This window comes from Adelges cooleyi, unplaced genomic scaffold (genome assembly GCF_023614345.1).
Source record: "Adelges cooleyi isolate 19-005CV unplaced genomic scaffold, UGA_ACOO_1.1 ACOO_flye_CR_arks_rails_tigmint_CR_PRNA_247, whole genome shotgun sequence".
NCBI lineage: Eukaryota > Metazoa > Arthropoda > Insecta > Hemiptera > Adelgidae > Adelges > Adelges cooleyi.
The window spans coordinates 1,197,162-1,213,847 of NW_026095912.1; the positions used below are offsets into that span (position 1 = coordinate 1,197,162).

Sequence of the window (16,686 nt, forward strand, 5' to 3'; positions counted from 1 at the left end):
TTTAAAATTTAATATTTTTGTCCGTTAAAAATAAAAATTGGATAATGGAGTAGTAGCCGTGGGGAACAGGTCTGATTTTAATATGGCTTTCTGTTGAATGCAACATGTTTAACTACCTATGTGTAAACAGCTACACTGAATTTCATTAGACCCATCAGAGTACCCATTTGTGGGGGTGCTTTTTATTTTTTGACGATTTTTCTAGATTGTTACTAATTTTAATAATGGATTGTGCCATGATATTTTATTATGTTATTTTTGCTCATAACACTGTAATAAATTGTAAAGGCAATTGATATCGGTCATTTCTTATACACCTAGCGGTTTCTTATGTTTAGGAGTTTCCCCACTCAAATATGCACGAGAAACGACTTTGCATTATGAATGTTAATATCGTAATGTATATGGTGCTCAGAAAACGACGTTGACTAGCATTATATACCACACAGTGTATTAAGGAACATTGGACTATTAAGGAAATCCACTTCTAGATGCCCATCTAAAATGTCTATGCAAATGCGACAGTCGGGTTCATTATGTCTATATTATGAAAAATGGAAACCTATTATTATAATATACATCTTCATTCTTTACCACTCAATGAATAGGCAACATTATTATTAAACATATTCTACGCAATCAAATACTAATAAGTAGTAATAATTATAAATGTTATAATCATTTGTGGACAATATTATTTAATATAGTGATTTTTTAGTGTCGCATGAAAAAAAAAAAGCCAGTACAGTGTATACATGTATTGTAGACTTATGTGCTATGAAAATATATATCTACTGATTAAACCCTGCATGTCTTAATGGGTGTAATTACATATTATTTTAGATCATTTATCGTCTCAAACTATTATCACATGTTTTCTATACAATCTCTAATTATCTATATCTCTATAATCGAGTAAAAAATCATAGATATTTAAATTAGGACAGTTCAGAGAATAAACTATTGTTTTCAGGGTTCTTCCGTGCAAGAAAATAAATCGTCCAGACACTTAAATACACAAACGACAAAACAAAATACTTTTGAAATAACAACTTGTTTACAATGACTTGTCTACTACTATCAACAGATTACAATATTATATAATATGTTGTATTTATTTACATTGCAACAGACATTAGACGATTTTATAGTCCATTCGAGTTTTTAGAATCAGTTTTTTGTTTTTTTTTATTATGATTACCCAAAGTCACAATAAATTTGGTTGAATAATTTGAATGTTAAAATGATAGGTAACTCCTACAGGCGTTTGTGATTAATTTGTTTTTATTTTCGATAAAAGTGTATATTATAAATTTAAATTCAACATAATATTTATTATTCTTATTGTACAAATATTATGTAATGTAAGTAGGTACGAAACAACATGAACCGAATAAATAGAAGAAATAAATCAATACCTAGGTCAATAAATTTTTCATTGCGGAACAGTGAAAGACATTTGTCTACTTGTTCGTCTTGGTACATATTTAATATTTATTCAATAATGCATAAAAAAGGATTAATCTTAAAAAAATTCACTATAAAATGGCCTATCAAATAGCGTATTAATTCATTAAGTGTTACAATTTGGTTGAGAACATTTTTAAAATGGATTTAAAGCAAGTTCTAGTATTGTGTTTAATACTCAGTTTTTCGACACAAGTTTTTGGTATCACTAATGCAGAGGTAATCAATAAATAAGTACAATCGTATATTATAATATATTTTATTGCCTGTAAACAATTAAAAAAAAATTGGTATAAAAGGATACAACAAATATTTTGTAGCAAAAGTATAATGATAAATTTGATGTATATAATTACTGGTTGTAATTATACGCATCTTAAATAATTTATTAAATCAAATCTAACAAAATTCAGGTAGTAAAAAACAAACCTAACCGTAATTGATAATCGTTTTTTTTTTTTTTAGTAAATAATTATTACAAAATATACAATATTTTTTAATTTAATTTGTTTTATGAGTATGCCCAAGTCCATTTATATTACTACCTTAGTTGTGTATTAAATTTTACATTATAAATACAATATCCTTAAAATATAAATGTAAACAAAAAAAAACTGAAAAAATGTAACCGTAACACAGTAAATTATAATGTATGATTTACATATTTATATTATAAATATACTGTTTTATATTATATTTTAAAATTTAAACACTTGAAATTTGATACCTTTGGAGATAATTTTATTAAAGGTTATCATAATAATAATTTGATCAAGATATTCAATATGATATATAAACATTTAATTTTAACACAAAAAACATTGTTAATTTAAATAAAAAATGGAAATACAAGCGCAGATAAGTGTTTTGTCTTAAATTGTTTAAAATAAAAACAACAAGTTAATAATAATATTTGATTTTCGTTTTATATTTAAACAATGAAATCTGAGCAAAGCGTTTTTAAATAAAAACTAAAAACCAATATAAAAACTTGCATACATTATGTGAATTGAGTCAAAAGTAAATTGTTATTGCCTGCACGGTTGTTGACCTACAACAATACTAATATAATAAATATTGTATAAACAAAATTGTTTTAATTTAAATATCAAAAAAAATTATTATTACATTTTAGAAACAAAGTAGGTGGAGGTCGGATCTGTTTGCTGTCCGTTCTACTACAAATACAATGACCCGGAAACAGTTTAAAAAATTAACAGGTTATGAATTCCCTGGTAAGTATAACACAATACCTACGTTTATTGTCTGGCTACAAGCACAAAAGAGGGTTATGATTTCACCTAATTAAAATTCTTTTTGTGATATTTATATTATTTTATGAAAAATGTATCAATGTTTATTTTGTTAATTTAAAAGTTGTATCGGTCAATATAATATTATTATAGTTTATAGTACGTCTTTGGATATGTGCTATTTGGATAAGATACAATTTAAAATTATACCGTGAGTTATATATCAACAACAGTCGTTTAAGAATTTGGTAGTTAAATAATAATATGGATACCATAAAATAGTTCTAAAAATAATAATGTAGGTATATCGACCGCACATAAAAACACTGCAATTATTTTTTTTTTAATAACACCGACTAATTGTATTTTTTTGTTTAATACCCACAGAACTTTTTGTTCATAAAAAAATACTTTTTGACTTGGATAGAATCTTTTTGTTTTAGAAGTAAATTAAGGTTATTTAAAGTTTTATCTAAGTTTTGCGGTGAGTTATACGGAACCGGTTTTATTTAAAATTATTTAGAATCATAAAGCAATGAATGGTTGGACATTTTGCGCTGTAATCATTAACATATATAGTGTATTAAACGTTTTTTTTTTTTTTAGGAAATACACAAGTAATTACTTATCAAGATTATAAGGCAGTAAAGTGGCCGGTCACTGCCGAAGATACAGAAGAGCATACGGATGATAATTTCGCATTATTTGACAGTTAAAATTACAGATGTGATTATTATAAAATATAAATAACGATTGAAAATACTTAGTGTCCGTTTGTCTTTTTTGTTTGTCGTCGAGGTCACCAACTTAGTGTTTCGATATTATTATACTGCGATGGATTGTAATTAAAATTAATATCAAGTACATACTTGTTTTCGGTTACCCAACAAACCGTATATAGTTTTTAACATTTTAATCATAAAGCATTTATATTGAGTTAAAAATACAGGAGTAATGTTTTTGTAAAAAGTGCAAGATAAAACATTTTATAATATGATGTAACTTACTGCAAAAAAAAGGTATAAAACTATAGGTACCTACCTATAAGGGTTTTTTTTATTATCGAAAACAAGTTATTTTTCACAATGTGTAAACAGATGATAAATACCAGTGAGCAGTACTATACTTTATAAATTATTATTACAATTAACACCAATTTGGTATTAAATTTTCGGCGAAATTTTTTATTATTATATTAAAAATTTACCTGTTTTTTTTTCTGGCGGATTTTACACTGAAAAAAAATGTCATTGCGGCGGAGTTTTTACATAAACGCGCCGGTAGAAAGATTTATGATTTACTACAGCATTGCCGTAGGTCATATATTTAAGTTAACATTTTTAAGTTACCATGAAAAGAGAGCAAATACTATATTTATGACCATATACAACAGCCGCAGCCGTCTAGCAAAACCATATTATATTTAATTTATACATCTGAAAAAAACCCCTCACGAGCATCATTTTTATATATATTTTATATGTTTTAAGAGGCTGTGTTTAAATTAATGTTTTCCAACGCATCAAGTTTTAATTCGATTTGTTTGTTTTTTTTTTTATGTTCATTTTTCCTATTTCATAGATGGTTAATAAACGTGTGTGGACGTTCCATTTGGAATTTTTAACATTCCATCAGTGGGGAATTTCATAATAATATTAAGAGGTATTTCGATATTTGATATTGGTAGTATGTAGTACCTATATACAGGCCTAATGATCACTGCTGTAAATAGTGCGGGTAGGTAGTGATAATATTCCATTCTTAGTGAGTTCCTATTGAAATATAAACAACAAACTTGAATCGATTGGCCGGTGTATTGCATGAGAATGTAGTGTGAAGTGTATGTGACATGACCATCACTCAATAACATAATATTAAGATCATGATGGAATTAATTATTCCACCTCAGTGGAGTCAGTGTATTGTAAGTCCCAAAATATACTGTGGCCATTGAAATCGCCAAGTAATAAAAATAGAGCTGGAAGTTGGCTCATGATATCTTGTATAAGCTAAACTTTTTAGTGAAACTAATTTCTTGTACACCAAAAACGGTGGGATTGAGTTTGTTTGTTAGTATTTTGGTTTCGTCGAGTCAACATATTACAACTTATTAATTTACGCTGCACCGTCTATCGCTAAGGACAAAATCCTATATGATAACAATAATAATGTTAAGGAAATTAAATATATGATAAAATATTGCTATTGAAAGAAAATGTTGTTATTATTTTTAAATTCTAATACATTTAAATCGTTGTTTAATAACCATATATTTATTGGTAATTTAAAAGCTATAAAAATTTGATTAGGAGGGAGTTTTTATTATACAGTCTTAAACCAGTTAACAGATATCTGTATAAATCTTATAATAAAAAGAATCTTTTTTAGTGAGGTGTAATGAAACGGTGGTGACATACCATCACAGCCCGCATGTATTAATAAACATAAAAGAAATATATGTCTACATAATACATATATAGAACTATATATAATTGTAGTACAATGCTTGTATCCGGTCATTTCTTATTATGTAATTGAAATCGATGCTAGGACAGCGGAAAGAAACAGCCTTTTTGTTTTTTTTCTTTAATGCAATAAGATGGCATCGCTCTAAAACCATTTTTTTAAATATTTGCTTAAATAATTACATAATACAATTTATCACACCAGTTTAAAAGGCAAGTAATTTGTTTTTTTTTTTTATAATAATTTAGGAATCAAAATAAAATTTAGATTATAGGTATGCTTAGGTTTAGTTAAGAGGTAGTAAGTAAACCAAAAACTATATCAATGTCTGTTTCAAGAGCTATAATCAAAAGACAAAAATGTTCATAGATTTGCATCGCTGGGTTCAAATCAAAACATTATTATGTCAGTTGCGCTTTTTTTACATCTGCTTAAGATAAAATACTGTACATGAATTACCATTTCGTCGAGCTCATCTTCATCATTCTTGAACACAAAGTACTGAAATAAAACTATTATTTGAATTTCAAACATATAGGTACATTTTTTTTAATTTTAAAAAATGATTTCAAACAAAATGTGTTATTATGCGAGTTGCGCTACTTTTACATCTGTTTGCGATAAAATACTAAGTATGGATTACCTCTTCCACATACGCATCAGTCTTTGTGTGGTCACCTGATACGCTTTCGTTGGTTCGGTCATTATCTTCTTTCTAAAATGGTATCAAAACAATCGGAAGTATTCAAATGAAAATATTATATTTTCATATGAAAATTGCATACTCTAATTAAAAGTGTTTAAAGTTTCAAGAATAATACTCTATTAGGTAATAATGACAGTAATTAACTCATAAGCCAACTAATATTGTATATAAATAACTGTAGTTATTTATTAGTTGACAAAGGAAACTATTTTTTTTTTTTTTTGCTCATATTTTAAATCTTATGACTGAAGCAAAAATAACCAATAACGTACAATGTATGTTATTTTGCAAACGTTTGTATGACGCAAAAAACAAACTTATTTGCAAAACAACAAAACGATTCGTGTTTTTTAATAAATAAAACACTAGTGTAAATTAGAACAATGCTTCATGTTTTTACAATTTATTGTGATTTAATTTCCAAATTTTACACCCCCTTCCCAAAGCACAAACTAGACACGGTAATTACAGAACGATGGTCTTGGTGATCAAGTAAACCAATCCAGCGGTTGTAAAGTTAGATAAAGACAATAAAAAACATCAGCTTTATTTGATATGCCCGCACACGTCAGTTGTATCATTTTTTAATTATACCCATTTTCCATTCCCCTAAAAATGAGGGGGGGGGAATGCAAGTTTTTTATTTTTAAGTTTTTTTTTACGTCATTTTAAGACCTTTAACCTAAATTTTCAACAAATTTGTCAGTAGTTAGAACTCTGGCTCGAAATTACTAAAAACTGATTTGCATCGAAGCGTTTATTCGAAATTGATTTTATCACTTTCAGATTTAAAATTTCCTGTAAACCTGTGACCTCTCCGTGCCCACTGTACTGGTGTTTTTGTAATGACAAATGGTTTTAACTAAATAGTAGTAGGTTAGTAATTACAGTTACATTATTCAATTGGTACGCATTTTAATAATACATTTTAGAAAATAACTTGAATACCGATTACCTTCTGCTTATTTGTTAGCGTGAAATCCTTTGATTGAGTAGAAACTGTTTGTTTTGAAAAACAAATGATTAAAAAGAACGCAAAAACTTGTTTTGCATGCATAATAAACATTTTGAAACTGTTGAATGGTATTTAAAAAGTCATAAAAATTATTTCAACTAAAATAATGTATATATAGGCTATTTTTTTTAACTTCAATTTAAAATTGGATTTAAATGAAATAACGTAGATCTATTAAGTAAAACCAGAATCTCCAAAGAATGCATAAAGACAATTCAAAACAAAATGTGTTTTACTAAACCTAAACGTTTTGTGACCAAAATGTTCGTCCTAAAACGTATTATATTAAATTTGTACAGATTTTAAATTGAGGTCACAGTTGTGCATAAAAGTTGTTCTAAAATATGTATGTTTAAATGTCAACAGTTTTATAAATTTATACATTTTTTTCAACAAGTTACATTTACTCAAACTTATCAACAATATAATTAAATCCCATTTTTAATCTAATAACTGTTTCATTGGGTTTTTATTTAAAAAAATATTTAATTTTAATTTGTACTTTATTTGGTCAACTCATCATTACATCCCATATAAACCCAACACAAAATAAGGATTAAATATAACGAAATCGTAACAGGAATTTCAAAATGACCCCAGCCTAATAACATATCCGTGTTAATAAGCGGTTTATTAAAAAAACCGTTAATTATGAAATTAAACATGTCTAAGTTAGTAAAAAAAAAAAACATGGTTTGCAATTTTAGTGTGAATTTTTTATTTTGCATATGAATAAATTCAATAATATTATAGATTATTAATTTACGTGAAGGAGAAGAAATTATATTTCAATAATTATATAACAAAAATAATTATAAAAATATTGCTTGAAAGAAAATGATTAATTTTTTTTTAATTCTATTACATTGCTTAATAACCATATCTTTATTAGTAATTTAAATGTTACAACATTTCTTAATTTGTGATTTAACAAAACAATGTTGTGTATGCCTGTATCCGATCACTCCTTATTGTGGTCCTTCTTGGCATCATCTGTGGCAGCGGTGTCAGCTGAGACTGAGGCAGTCGCATGATCTATATAAAGTTTTGAATTAGTTCCAATGACAGTTAAAACAATTTTAATGAACACAACAAAATCGTGTATCATTAATTGCGTACAAGGGCACAATTGTACTAGATACCACAAATTAATATAAATATGGTATAAGTATCTGTCGAAATTTGTGTTTAAACGTAACTTATTACTTACCATGGACATCAGTTTTTGATTGGTTACCTAATAAATCTGTATAAAGTTTTGAATTAGTTCCGAAATATAGTATAGTTAATCAATACAACAAAATCGTGTACCATTCGTGGCGTAAAATAGCGTTTTTTTTTATATATTTTTAATTGTATTTGGTACCACATATTAATATAAATATGGTAATAAAAAGTTTTTTCGAAATTTGTGTTTAAACTTATTACTAACCACGATTTATAGTCTCTATTATGTATTCGATTTTGTCTTTGAGGGGTAGATTTCCCTGATTATTTCTTTTCATGATCTATAATTATATTAACATATTTATAAATATTTAAAATTATTATATTTCATATGACATATTTTATACCTACATTAGTATAGTTTTGAGTTTAAAGATTTAAATACTATTAAATAATAATAATACTAGTTAATAACCTATAAGCCAACTAATAGTGAATAATGTAACTAATTCAATAATAGCAAATTGTAGTTGTTATATAAACTAGTTGAATAATAACAAATGGTAAATGTTAAAACAAGAATAGTATGTTATTAATTTTAATGTTTTGATTTTTTCCAATTCAGCCAAAAGGCTCTTAATACTTACTTCTTTCTAAAATGATATTAAAATATTAAGAATTATTTAAAAAATATAATTTTTCTTATAAAAATAGTTTATACCTATATCAGTATAGCTTTATGTTTCAAGAGTTAAACACTATTAAATAATAATATTACTAGTTAATCACCTATAAGCCACCTAATAGTGTATCGAGTAATTTTTTGTGACTTAAAATTTAACAATTAAAAAGCCAGTACAGTGAGGTCGGAGCATATTGAGCCGTCCTCCTTAAAACAGACAGTTTCTACACTAACCAAGAGTTTCATGCTTACAAAAAAGCAGAAGGTAATCGGTATTCAAGTTATTTTTGTAAATGTATTATTAAAACGCGTACCTAATTGAATGTAACTGTAATTACTAATACACTACTATTAAGTTAAAACCATTATTTAATTTAAAAAAAACAGTAAAGTGGCAAAGTGGGGACGGAGAGGTTACAGTTTTACAGGAATAATTATAATTGAAAGTGATAAAAACACTTTCAAAGAAACACTTCAACGCAAATCAGAGGTAAGCATGGTTTTTACTTTATTATTTAAAATGCATCACTGGGTTAATACAACACATTATCAAGTAAATCGCGCTATATTTAGATCTGATTATGATAATAATATACTAAACATGAATTTACCTTTTCCAGGTTTGTATTGTACGTAGCAGCGTTAACAGCTGAGACTGGGGCCATTGGTTGATCTGTATTACGTTTTGGATTAGTTTCAAATATTAATGAATTCAACAAAGTACGGTTTTTTATTTTGATATTTTCAATTGTATTAAGTATCACAAATCAATATAAATACAGTATAAGTAGGTAACAGTTTTTTCGAAATTTATTTTTGAACGTAGCTAATTACTTACTGGTCTGTGGTTTATCATCTGTTACGTCTTTCTAAAATGTTTAGAAGTATTTAATTAAAAATATTTTTCTTATGACATAATTTATATCTATTAATATCAGTACAGTTTTAAGTTTAAAGAATTATACTCTATATGATAATAATAATAGTTAATAACTCATAGGCCAACTAATAGTCCATACAGCTATTAATTTACAGTCAGCGTTGCCAGTTTTTATAGCTCATTATTTTAAAATGATTTTAATTTGGGGAAAAGTTAGCGTTACAATTTTGTTTCGAAGGAAACCGGATTACTGTCAGCCCTAAATTAATAAAATGACTTTAAAATTGGTTAATAAAACATCAAATATTTCAAAATCTTTCTCTAGAACTATGAACAAAAGCCAAAAATGTGCATCGGTCTGCACCCCTTAGTCATAACAATACATTATTATGTGAATTGTGCTATTTTTAATGGATTACTTTTTCCTGGAACGCAGCATCATAAGTAAACATAAAATTAACACTTGTTTTAAATAAATTTTAATTTAAATCATATACATTTTCTCTATTTATTAAATTGGGCTATAAAACACATAGTTATTTGAGTATAGCTTTTTTTACATCTGATTAAGATAAAATAATATATACGAGTTACCTTATCGACGACAAGGCTACGATTTATAGTCTCTGTTATGTATTCGATTTTGTCTTTGAGGGGTAGATTTCCTTGATTATTTCTTTTCATGATCTATAATTATATTAACATATTTATAAATATTTAAAATTATTATATTTCATATGACATATTTTATACCTACATTAGTATAGTTTTGAGTTTAAAGATTTAAATACTATTAAATAATAAAAATACTAGTTAATAACCTATAAGCCAACTAATAGTGAATAATGTAACTAATTCAATAATAGCAAATTGTAGTTGTTATATAAACTAGTTGAATAATAACAAATGGTAAATGTTAAAACAAGAATAGTATGTTATTAATTTTAATGTTTTGCTTTTTAATACAATTTCAAACTTATCTTATTATTATAATCTTTAAAAACAAATTATGTGTTCAATAAAACGTAAACTTTTTAAATTTTTTTATAATATTTTAAATATATAATTTAATTCTATATTTTTCATATTTGTGCCAATAAAATGTATTAAAATTTAACAATTAAATAACCAGTATGGTAAGGCGGAGCATAGTGAGGACGGGGAGATCACAGGTTAACAGGAATTATTATAACTGCAGCGTTACTTAAATTCGTCTATCTTAAATACAAATAAACTCTTGTTTTAAACAATTTTAATTTTTATACTGTTAAATATTTTTTAACCAAAATGTAGTAGGTTTTATACTTTTTTTTTTATAGGAAATCGGCTTATATAACCATTACTGTAAGCCCTAAATTATTAATATATCTTTAACCCTAAACTTGATAGAAATAAAAACAATATTTTTATAAATTAAGACCTGTAGAATTTATTTTTGACAATTTTTTTTTTAATGAATATTTTTTGAATTTTTGCGTGTATTTTTAAAGTTACACCTTCTCATTTGACTAGTTTAATAGTTGTATATACACTGCCACGTGGAGCTAATTTGACATTGATACAAACAATAATTCTGGTATACGAAGCATAGTATCTTTTAGGATAAATGAAAATGATCTCTCCAGAGAACATAAAAAAAACAGTCTATATCTTTTATATTTTCACTGGAATATTGATTTAAATTTTGTGTATCTTTAAATATATTACGCCAAGGTAAGGGTTAAAATTGGTTAACAAAACAGAAAATATTTCAAAATTTGTTTCAAGACCCATGACCAAAAGTCAATAATATGCATAGATTATGTGATTTTGGCTACTTTTCCATCTGTTTAAGGTATAAGACTAATTATAAAATAACCTCATCCTTGGTCGGATCATCTTTCAGTTCAGCCAAAACGCTCTTAGTAACACTTACTTTTTTCTAAAATAATGGTTAGTGGTTGTATGTTCAAACAGTTACAGACCAAACCAAGCTCAGTATAAACCAACACAGTAAAACAGTATTAAAATGAGATGCATTGTTTACAAATTACCATCAAAACGTTTCTTTGAATGTGGTTTTATCATTTTTATTTATAATAATTCCTATAGGCCTATGCCTATGCCGTCCCTACTTTGCTTTGATTCCAATATGCCCTGATCCCACTGTACTGACTTTTGTTAACATTATTAATCAACTATAAAACTATAACACTGTAAACAAAGTTCCATAAAAATTTTGGTATGATTTGATAGTTTTTTTTTATAGATATGTTTATTTATTTTATGTTTATGTTTAATTATAGAAAATCTTCAAAAAACAGTTTTCTGGCAATTCAAAAAAAACTGTTGTCCAAAATTTTTAAGGGTAAGATATAGGAGATAAAAGATATGTTGTATGTTCAACTATCAATTAGAACTAAATGATAAATTCAAAATAGTTTAAGGGCCCAAATTCTCTATGAATTGTTTTAAGCCAAATATTAAACACTACAATATTAGCCAGAAACTTAATGTTTTAATATACTAGCTTGTTACTGCTTGTTAATTCCACCACTACTCTAAATTTATTCGGTACTTCAACGAGGCATGAAAATACTCTTTCTTGGTTGCAGACTCGGCTGAAAAATTTTTCTGTATGACTTAAGTCATATATTTTTGATTAAAATGTCAACTCGATCACTTAAACATTTTTCATGAATTTATAGCACATAACTTTTAAATATGAAAAAATTGCGGTCCTTATTAATTGGAAGGTTGGTTTCTTTTTATTTTTCCAAATTTTACATCGCCCCCAATACGCGAACTAGACATAACTATTACTGATAAAGTAACAAATCAGTGGCCCGCAATAAAAAAACACCCCGTAGGAAATTTTACTCGAATAATGTACTTATTCGAAAACCTCAAACGATATGTATATCGTTTACCAAGAATTTTTTTTTTTATCTCATATTAAAGTTTTAGACACAAGCAAAAAAAAATTATCACGTACAATATACGTTTAAACCAAGTGTTATACGGACTATGTAGAAACAGTTGTATTAAAGTATGACGCAAAAGATAATGTTATTTGTAAATCAACAAAACGATACTTGTTTATTAAAAAAAACACTCATGTAAATTGGAACTTAATCATAATATGCATATGTTCATGTTCTTACAATTAAAAATGAATTCAAATAATTTTATAATTATAAAATACTCATATGAAATTCCTTATACAACGTCTTAAGTTAGTTTAAACCTAAACTAGCTTACAAAATACCGATAATTTTACAACTGCTTAAGATCAATTATTAAATATGAATTACCTCTTCTCTGATTGCATTTTCTCTCGCTTGTAACCTCTTAAACACAAAGTATGAAACATAAAATTAACACTTGTGTTAAGTCCATTTTAGTTTTAAAAAAAAAATACAAAATGTTTATAATTCTAATTTTAGTTATGGCTACATGTTTTAATAATACTATTAATTATATAATATTATACAATATCGCTTACCTTCTGCTCCTCTGTGAGTGTAGAAACTGTTTGTTTTAAAAAACAAATTATTAAACACAATGCAAAAACTTGTTTTGCATGCATAATAAACATTTTTTAATTATTCAAAACTTTTTAAAAAATGATTTTAACTGAAATGTAGTAAATATTTTTTTAAACCCTCAATGCACGTTTAAGCGTTGAAAATAAATAACGTGTATTGAACGAGTGAAGTAAAACCTAAATACACAAAATATGCTTAAGACAAACCAAAACAAAATGTGTTTTACCAAACATAACATCTTTGCTACGTAAATGCTTCGAGTGGGTATATCAAATGAGGTAGCAATTGTACTTAGATGTTGTTCTAAAATGTTTACTTATGTTGTGTACAAATTTCAAATATCTACACTATTATAAATATTTTTTAACATTTACTAAAACCCATCAATAACATGTAGTAGCCTCTAAATCCTATCTTTAATCTATCTACCCCTTCATGATCTTTATTGCACATGTTTAGCAATTGTTTTGACGTTTGTGTTATTATTAAAACGTATGAACAATATTTTAACAATAAATATAACAAAAATCTATTTGGTACATTCACATTAAAATTTACCTACTCTAATGAATCGCAATAAATCAAGCATTTTAAAACTATTAAATAATATTGAAATAAATTTGGTTGTATAAAATATAACCTATTATTATTATTCCTATCTTGTACAATTTGACAAAATAAAACTTTTCTAATTCGATAAAGAGATATTCTACAAACAATAACAATTATGTATCTTGTCAGTTATTTGGGAAGTTAATATACAAATCATAAATCCCACTATTGTTTTTTTCCCCAGTCACTGATCAAAAAATGTACAAAGTAACTAGCACAATACTAAACAAGCATAATGCAATTATTCATTATTATAAAAACCCATGTTAACATTAAAGATAAATATGTAAAGAAGTGAGATATAATATTTAAATAAGTTATAATAACAATAATTATATTAAGGAAATGAAATAAATGATACAACAAAATTATTGCTTGAAAATATTGTCTTCTTTTAACATTTTAATACATTTAAATCGTTGTTTAATAACCATATCCTTATTATACCCATTTTCCATTCCCCTAAAAATGAGGGGGGGGGGAATGCAAGTTTTTTATTTTTAAGTTTTTTTTTACGTCATTTTAAGACTTTTAAGTTGAAAATTTGTCAGTACTTAGATCTCTGGCTCGAAATTGCATCGAAGCGTTTATTCGAAATTGATTTTATCACTTTCAGATTAAAATTTCCTGTAAACCTGTGACCTCTCCGTCCCCAATGTACTAATGTTTTTAACTCGCTTATATTAGCTTCACTTGTATGTATGTTTGTATGCAGTGTTGGGAAAAGATAACTATAAAGTTATCTAGATAAGATAACGGACAATTGAGTAATATATCATCTAGATAAGATATTAAATTATTCATTTAACATTTATTTAGCTAAAAGATAAAGATAAATACAATTTTATCTAGATGAAAAATAGATAAATTAAATTTTAACCTTCATAAAATGTTATACGAAAATGTATGAGTGAAACAAAGTATTTTCACAGATTACAGAATAATTTAATAACCAATGAGACGTAGGTACTAAGAAATGGACAGTTACGTCAAAGAGCAAATTTTCCTTATATTAGATTTCGTGATTTATGGCTACTCTGTTCATTTGTCATTTATTATTTTCATGTACTCTGTTTATGTCATCTTTTATGTAGGCAACAGTAATAGTATAAATAGGTATAAAAAGTAAATACGAGTTTATTAAACTCGATAATCGATGACGGGACATTTCATTATCGGTTGAAACTATAAACATATTGTTCTTTTTTTAGGCTTAACTATCGTTTTGGCCACATACGGTCTACGGACTACGGAGAGCCCACATTATGTTTAAAATGTTTATTACAAGGTTTTGTTATTTTATTTTGATTGAAAATACAAATAACTTTTTGGAAACGGCTCATTGTTTATTGGACTTATATTACTATTTACTATTTTACTTTTATAGTCTTTACTCTTTACCCTATATGTAGTTACTGATACAGGACTCGCCTGATATGTATATATATTTGTAAAATATAATTTATAACCATTCTGTTCAAATAAACACCTGCACTTTCGACCATTTTTTTTGTTGGGATTTTGGTTAATGTTAAACCAATATCTTGAAATTATTATCGTAAAAATTCTTATAAACACGTTTTATATAGCACTAGTAATTATTTCGAGAGTACTGGGAAAAAATTATCAACATTAAATAAAAACTGAGGACTGTAGTCGAGAACTACGAATATAAATAATAAATTATACGATAATACATATATAACTCTTATCTACTTCTACCTATTAAAAATAGGTAAAAGACGTTTTGTATAATCGACTAAAATACATTGGATTAAAATGGAATATTGGACTTGTCTAACAAGCCAACCCCAATGTATTAATAATATATTCTTATATCACTAATCACTATTCATTAGGACCTAGGTATATTAATATTTTTAGGCTAGGACTACATTATGCGTTTCGTCGGATCCCGAAACCTGTTTTTGTAAAACCCACGAATAAATACCTTAAAAAATAGTTACAATTTCTATCTAGATTAATTACCTCAGATAACCGATTTGTTTATCTAAATAAGATAATAAGATGATTTACTTTTTTTTATCTAGATAAGATGTTAATTACAATTTTTTATCTAGATAATTTATCTAGATAAAATTATCTAGATAATTCCCAACACTGTTTGTATGTTTGTATGTAACTATGTAACTAAACGAGATAGGCAACCGAACGTACATGCGTGTATTCATTGTGGTTTACCTGAAGTTTTCGAGTAATAGAGACACGTATGTACTAGAATTAAAAAACACGATTTTAAAGCACATCGAACTAAAAAGTGGAAAATAAATATAGTTTAAAAAAACTAAAAAGTACGCTTAAATAACTTGAATACCGATTACCTTCTGCTTATTTGTTAGCGTGAAATCCTTTAATTGAGTAGAAACTGTTTGTTTTGAAAAACAAATGATTAAAAAGAACGCAAAAACTTGTTTTGCATGCATAATGAACATTTTGAAACTGTTGAATGGTATTTAAAAAGTCATAAAAATTATTTCAACTAAAATAATGTATATAGAGACTATTTTTTTTAACTTCAATTTAAAATTGGATTTAAATGAAATAACGTAGATCTATTAAATAAAACCAGCATCTACAAAGTTTGCTTAAAGACAATCTAAAACAAAATGTGCTTATTAAACCTAGACGTTTTGTGACCAAAATGTTCGTCCTAAAACGTATTATATTAAATTTGTACAGATTTTAAATTGAGGTCACAGTTGTGCATAAAAGTTGTTCTAAAATATGTATGTTTAAATGTCAACAGTTTTATAAATTTATACATTTTTTTCAACATGTTACATTTACTTAAACTTATCAACAATATAATTAAATCCCATTTTTAATCTAATAACTGTTTCATTGGGTTTTTATTTAAAAAAATATTTAATTTTAATTTGTACTTTATTTG

The 16,686-nt window shown here is 26.2% G+C and overlaps 1 protein-coding gene across 1 annotated transcript; it reads right to left on the reverse strand.

The window, feature by feature from the left end:
- Positions 1-7,684: 7,684 nt before the first annotated feature.
- Positions 7,685-13,292, reverse strand: LOC126836859 (uncharacterized). The gene is made up of 8 exons (XM_050570517.1): positions 13,121-13,292; positions 12,930-12,965; positions 10,231-10,323; positions 9,595-9,625; positions 9,368-9,429; positions 8,340-8,415; positions 8,118-8,153; positions 7,685-7,942 (listed from the first exon to the last, which is right to left on the reverse strand). Exons 1-8 carry the CDS (start codon positions 13,211-13,213, stop codon positions 7,869-7,871), a joined length of 501 nt encoding a protein of 166 aa, XP_050426474.1. The 5' UTR covers positions 13,214-13,292; the 3' UTR covers positions 7,685-7,868.
- Positions 13,293-16,686: the final 3,394 nt, after the last annotated feature.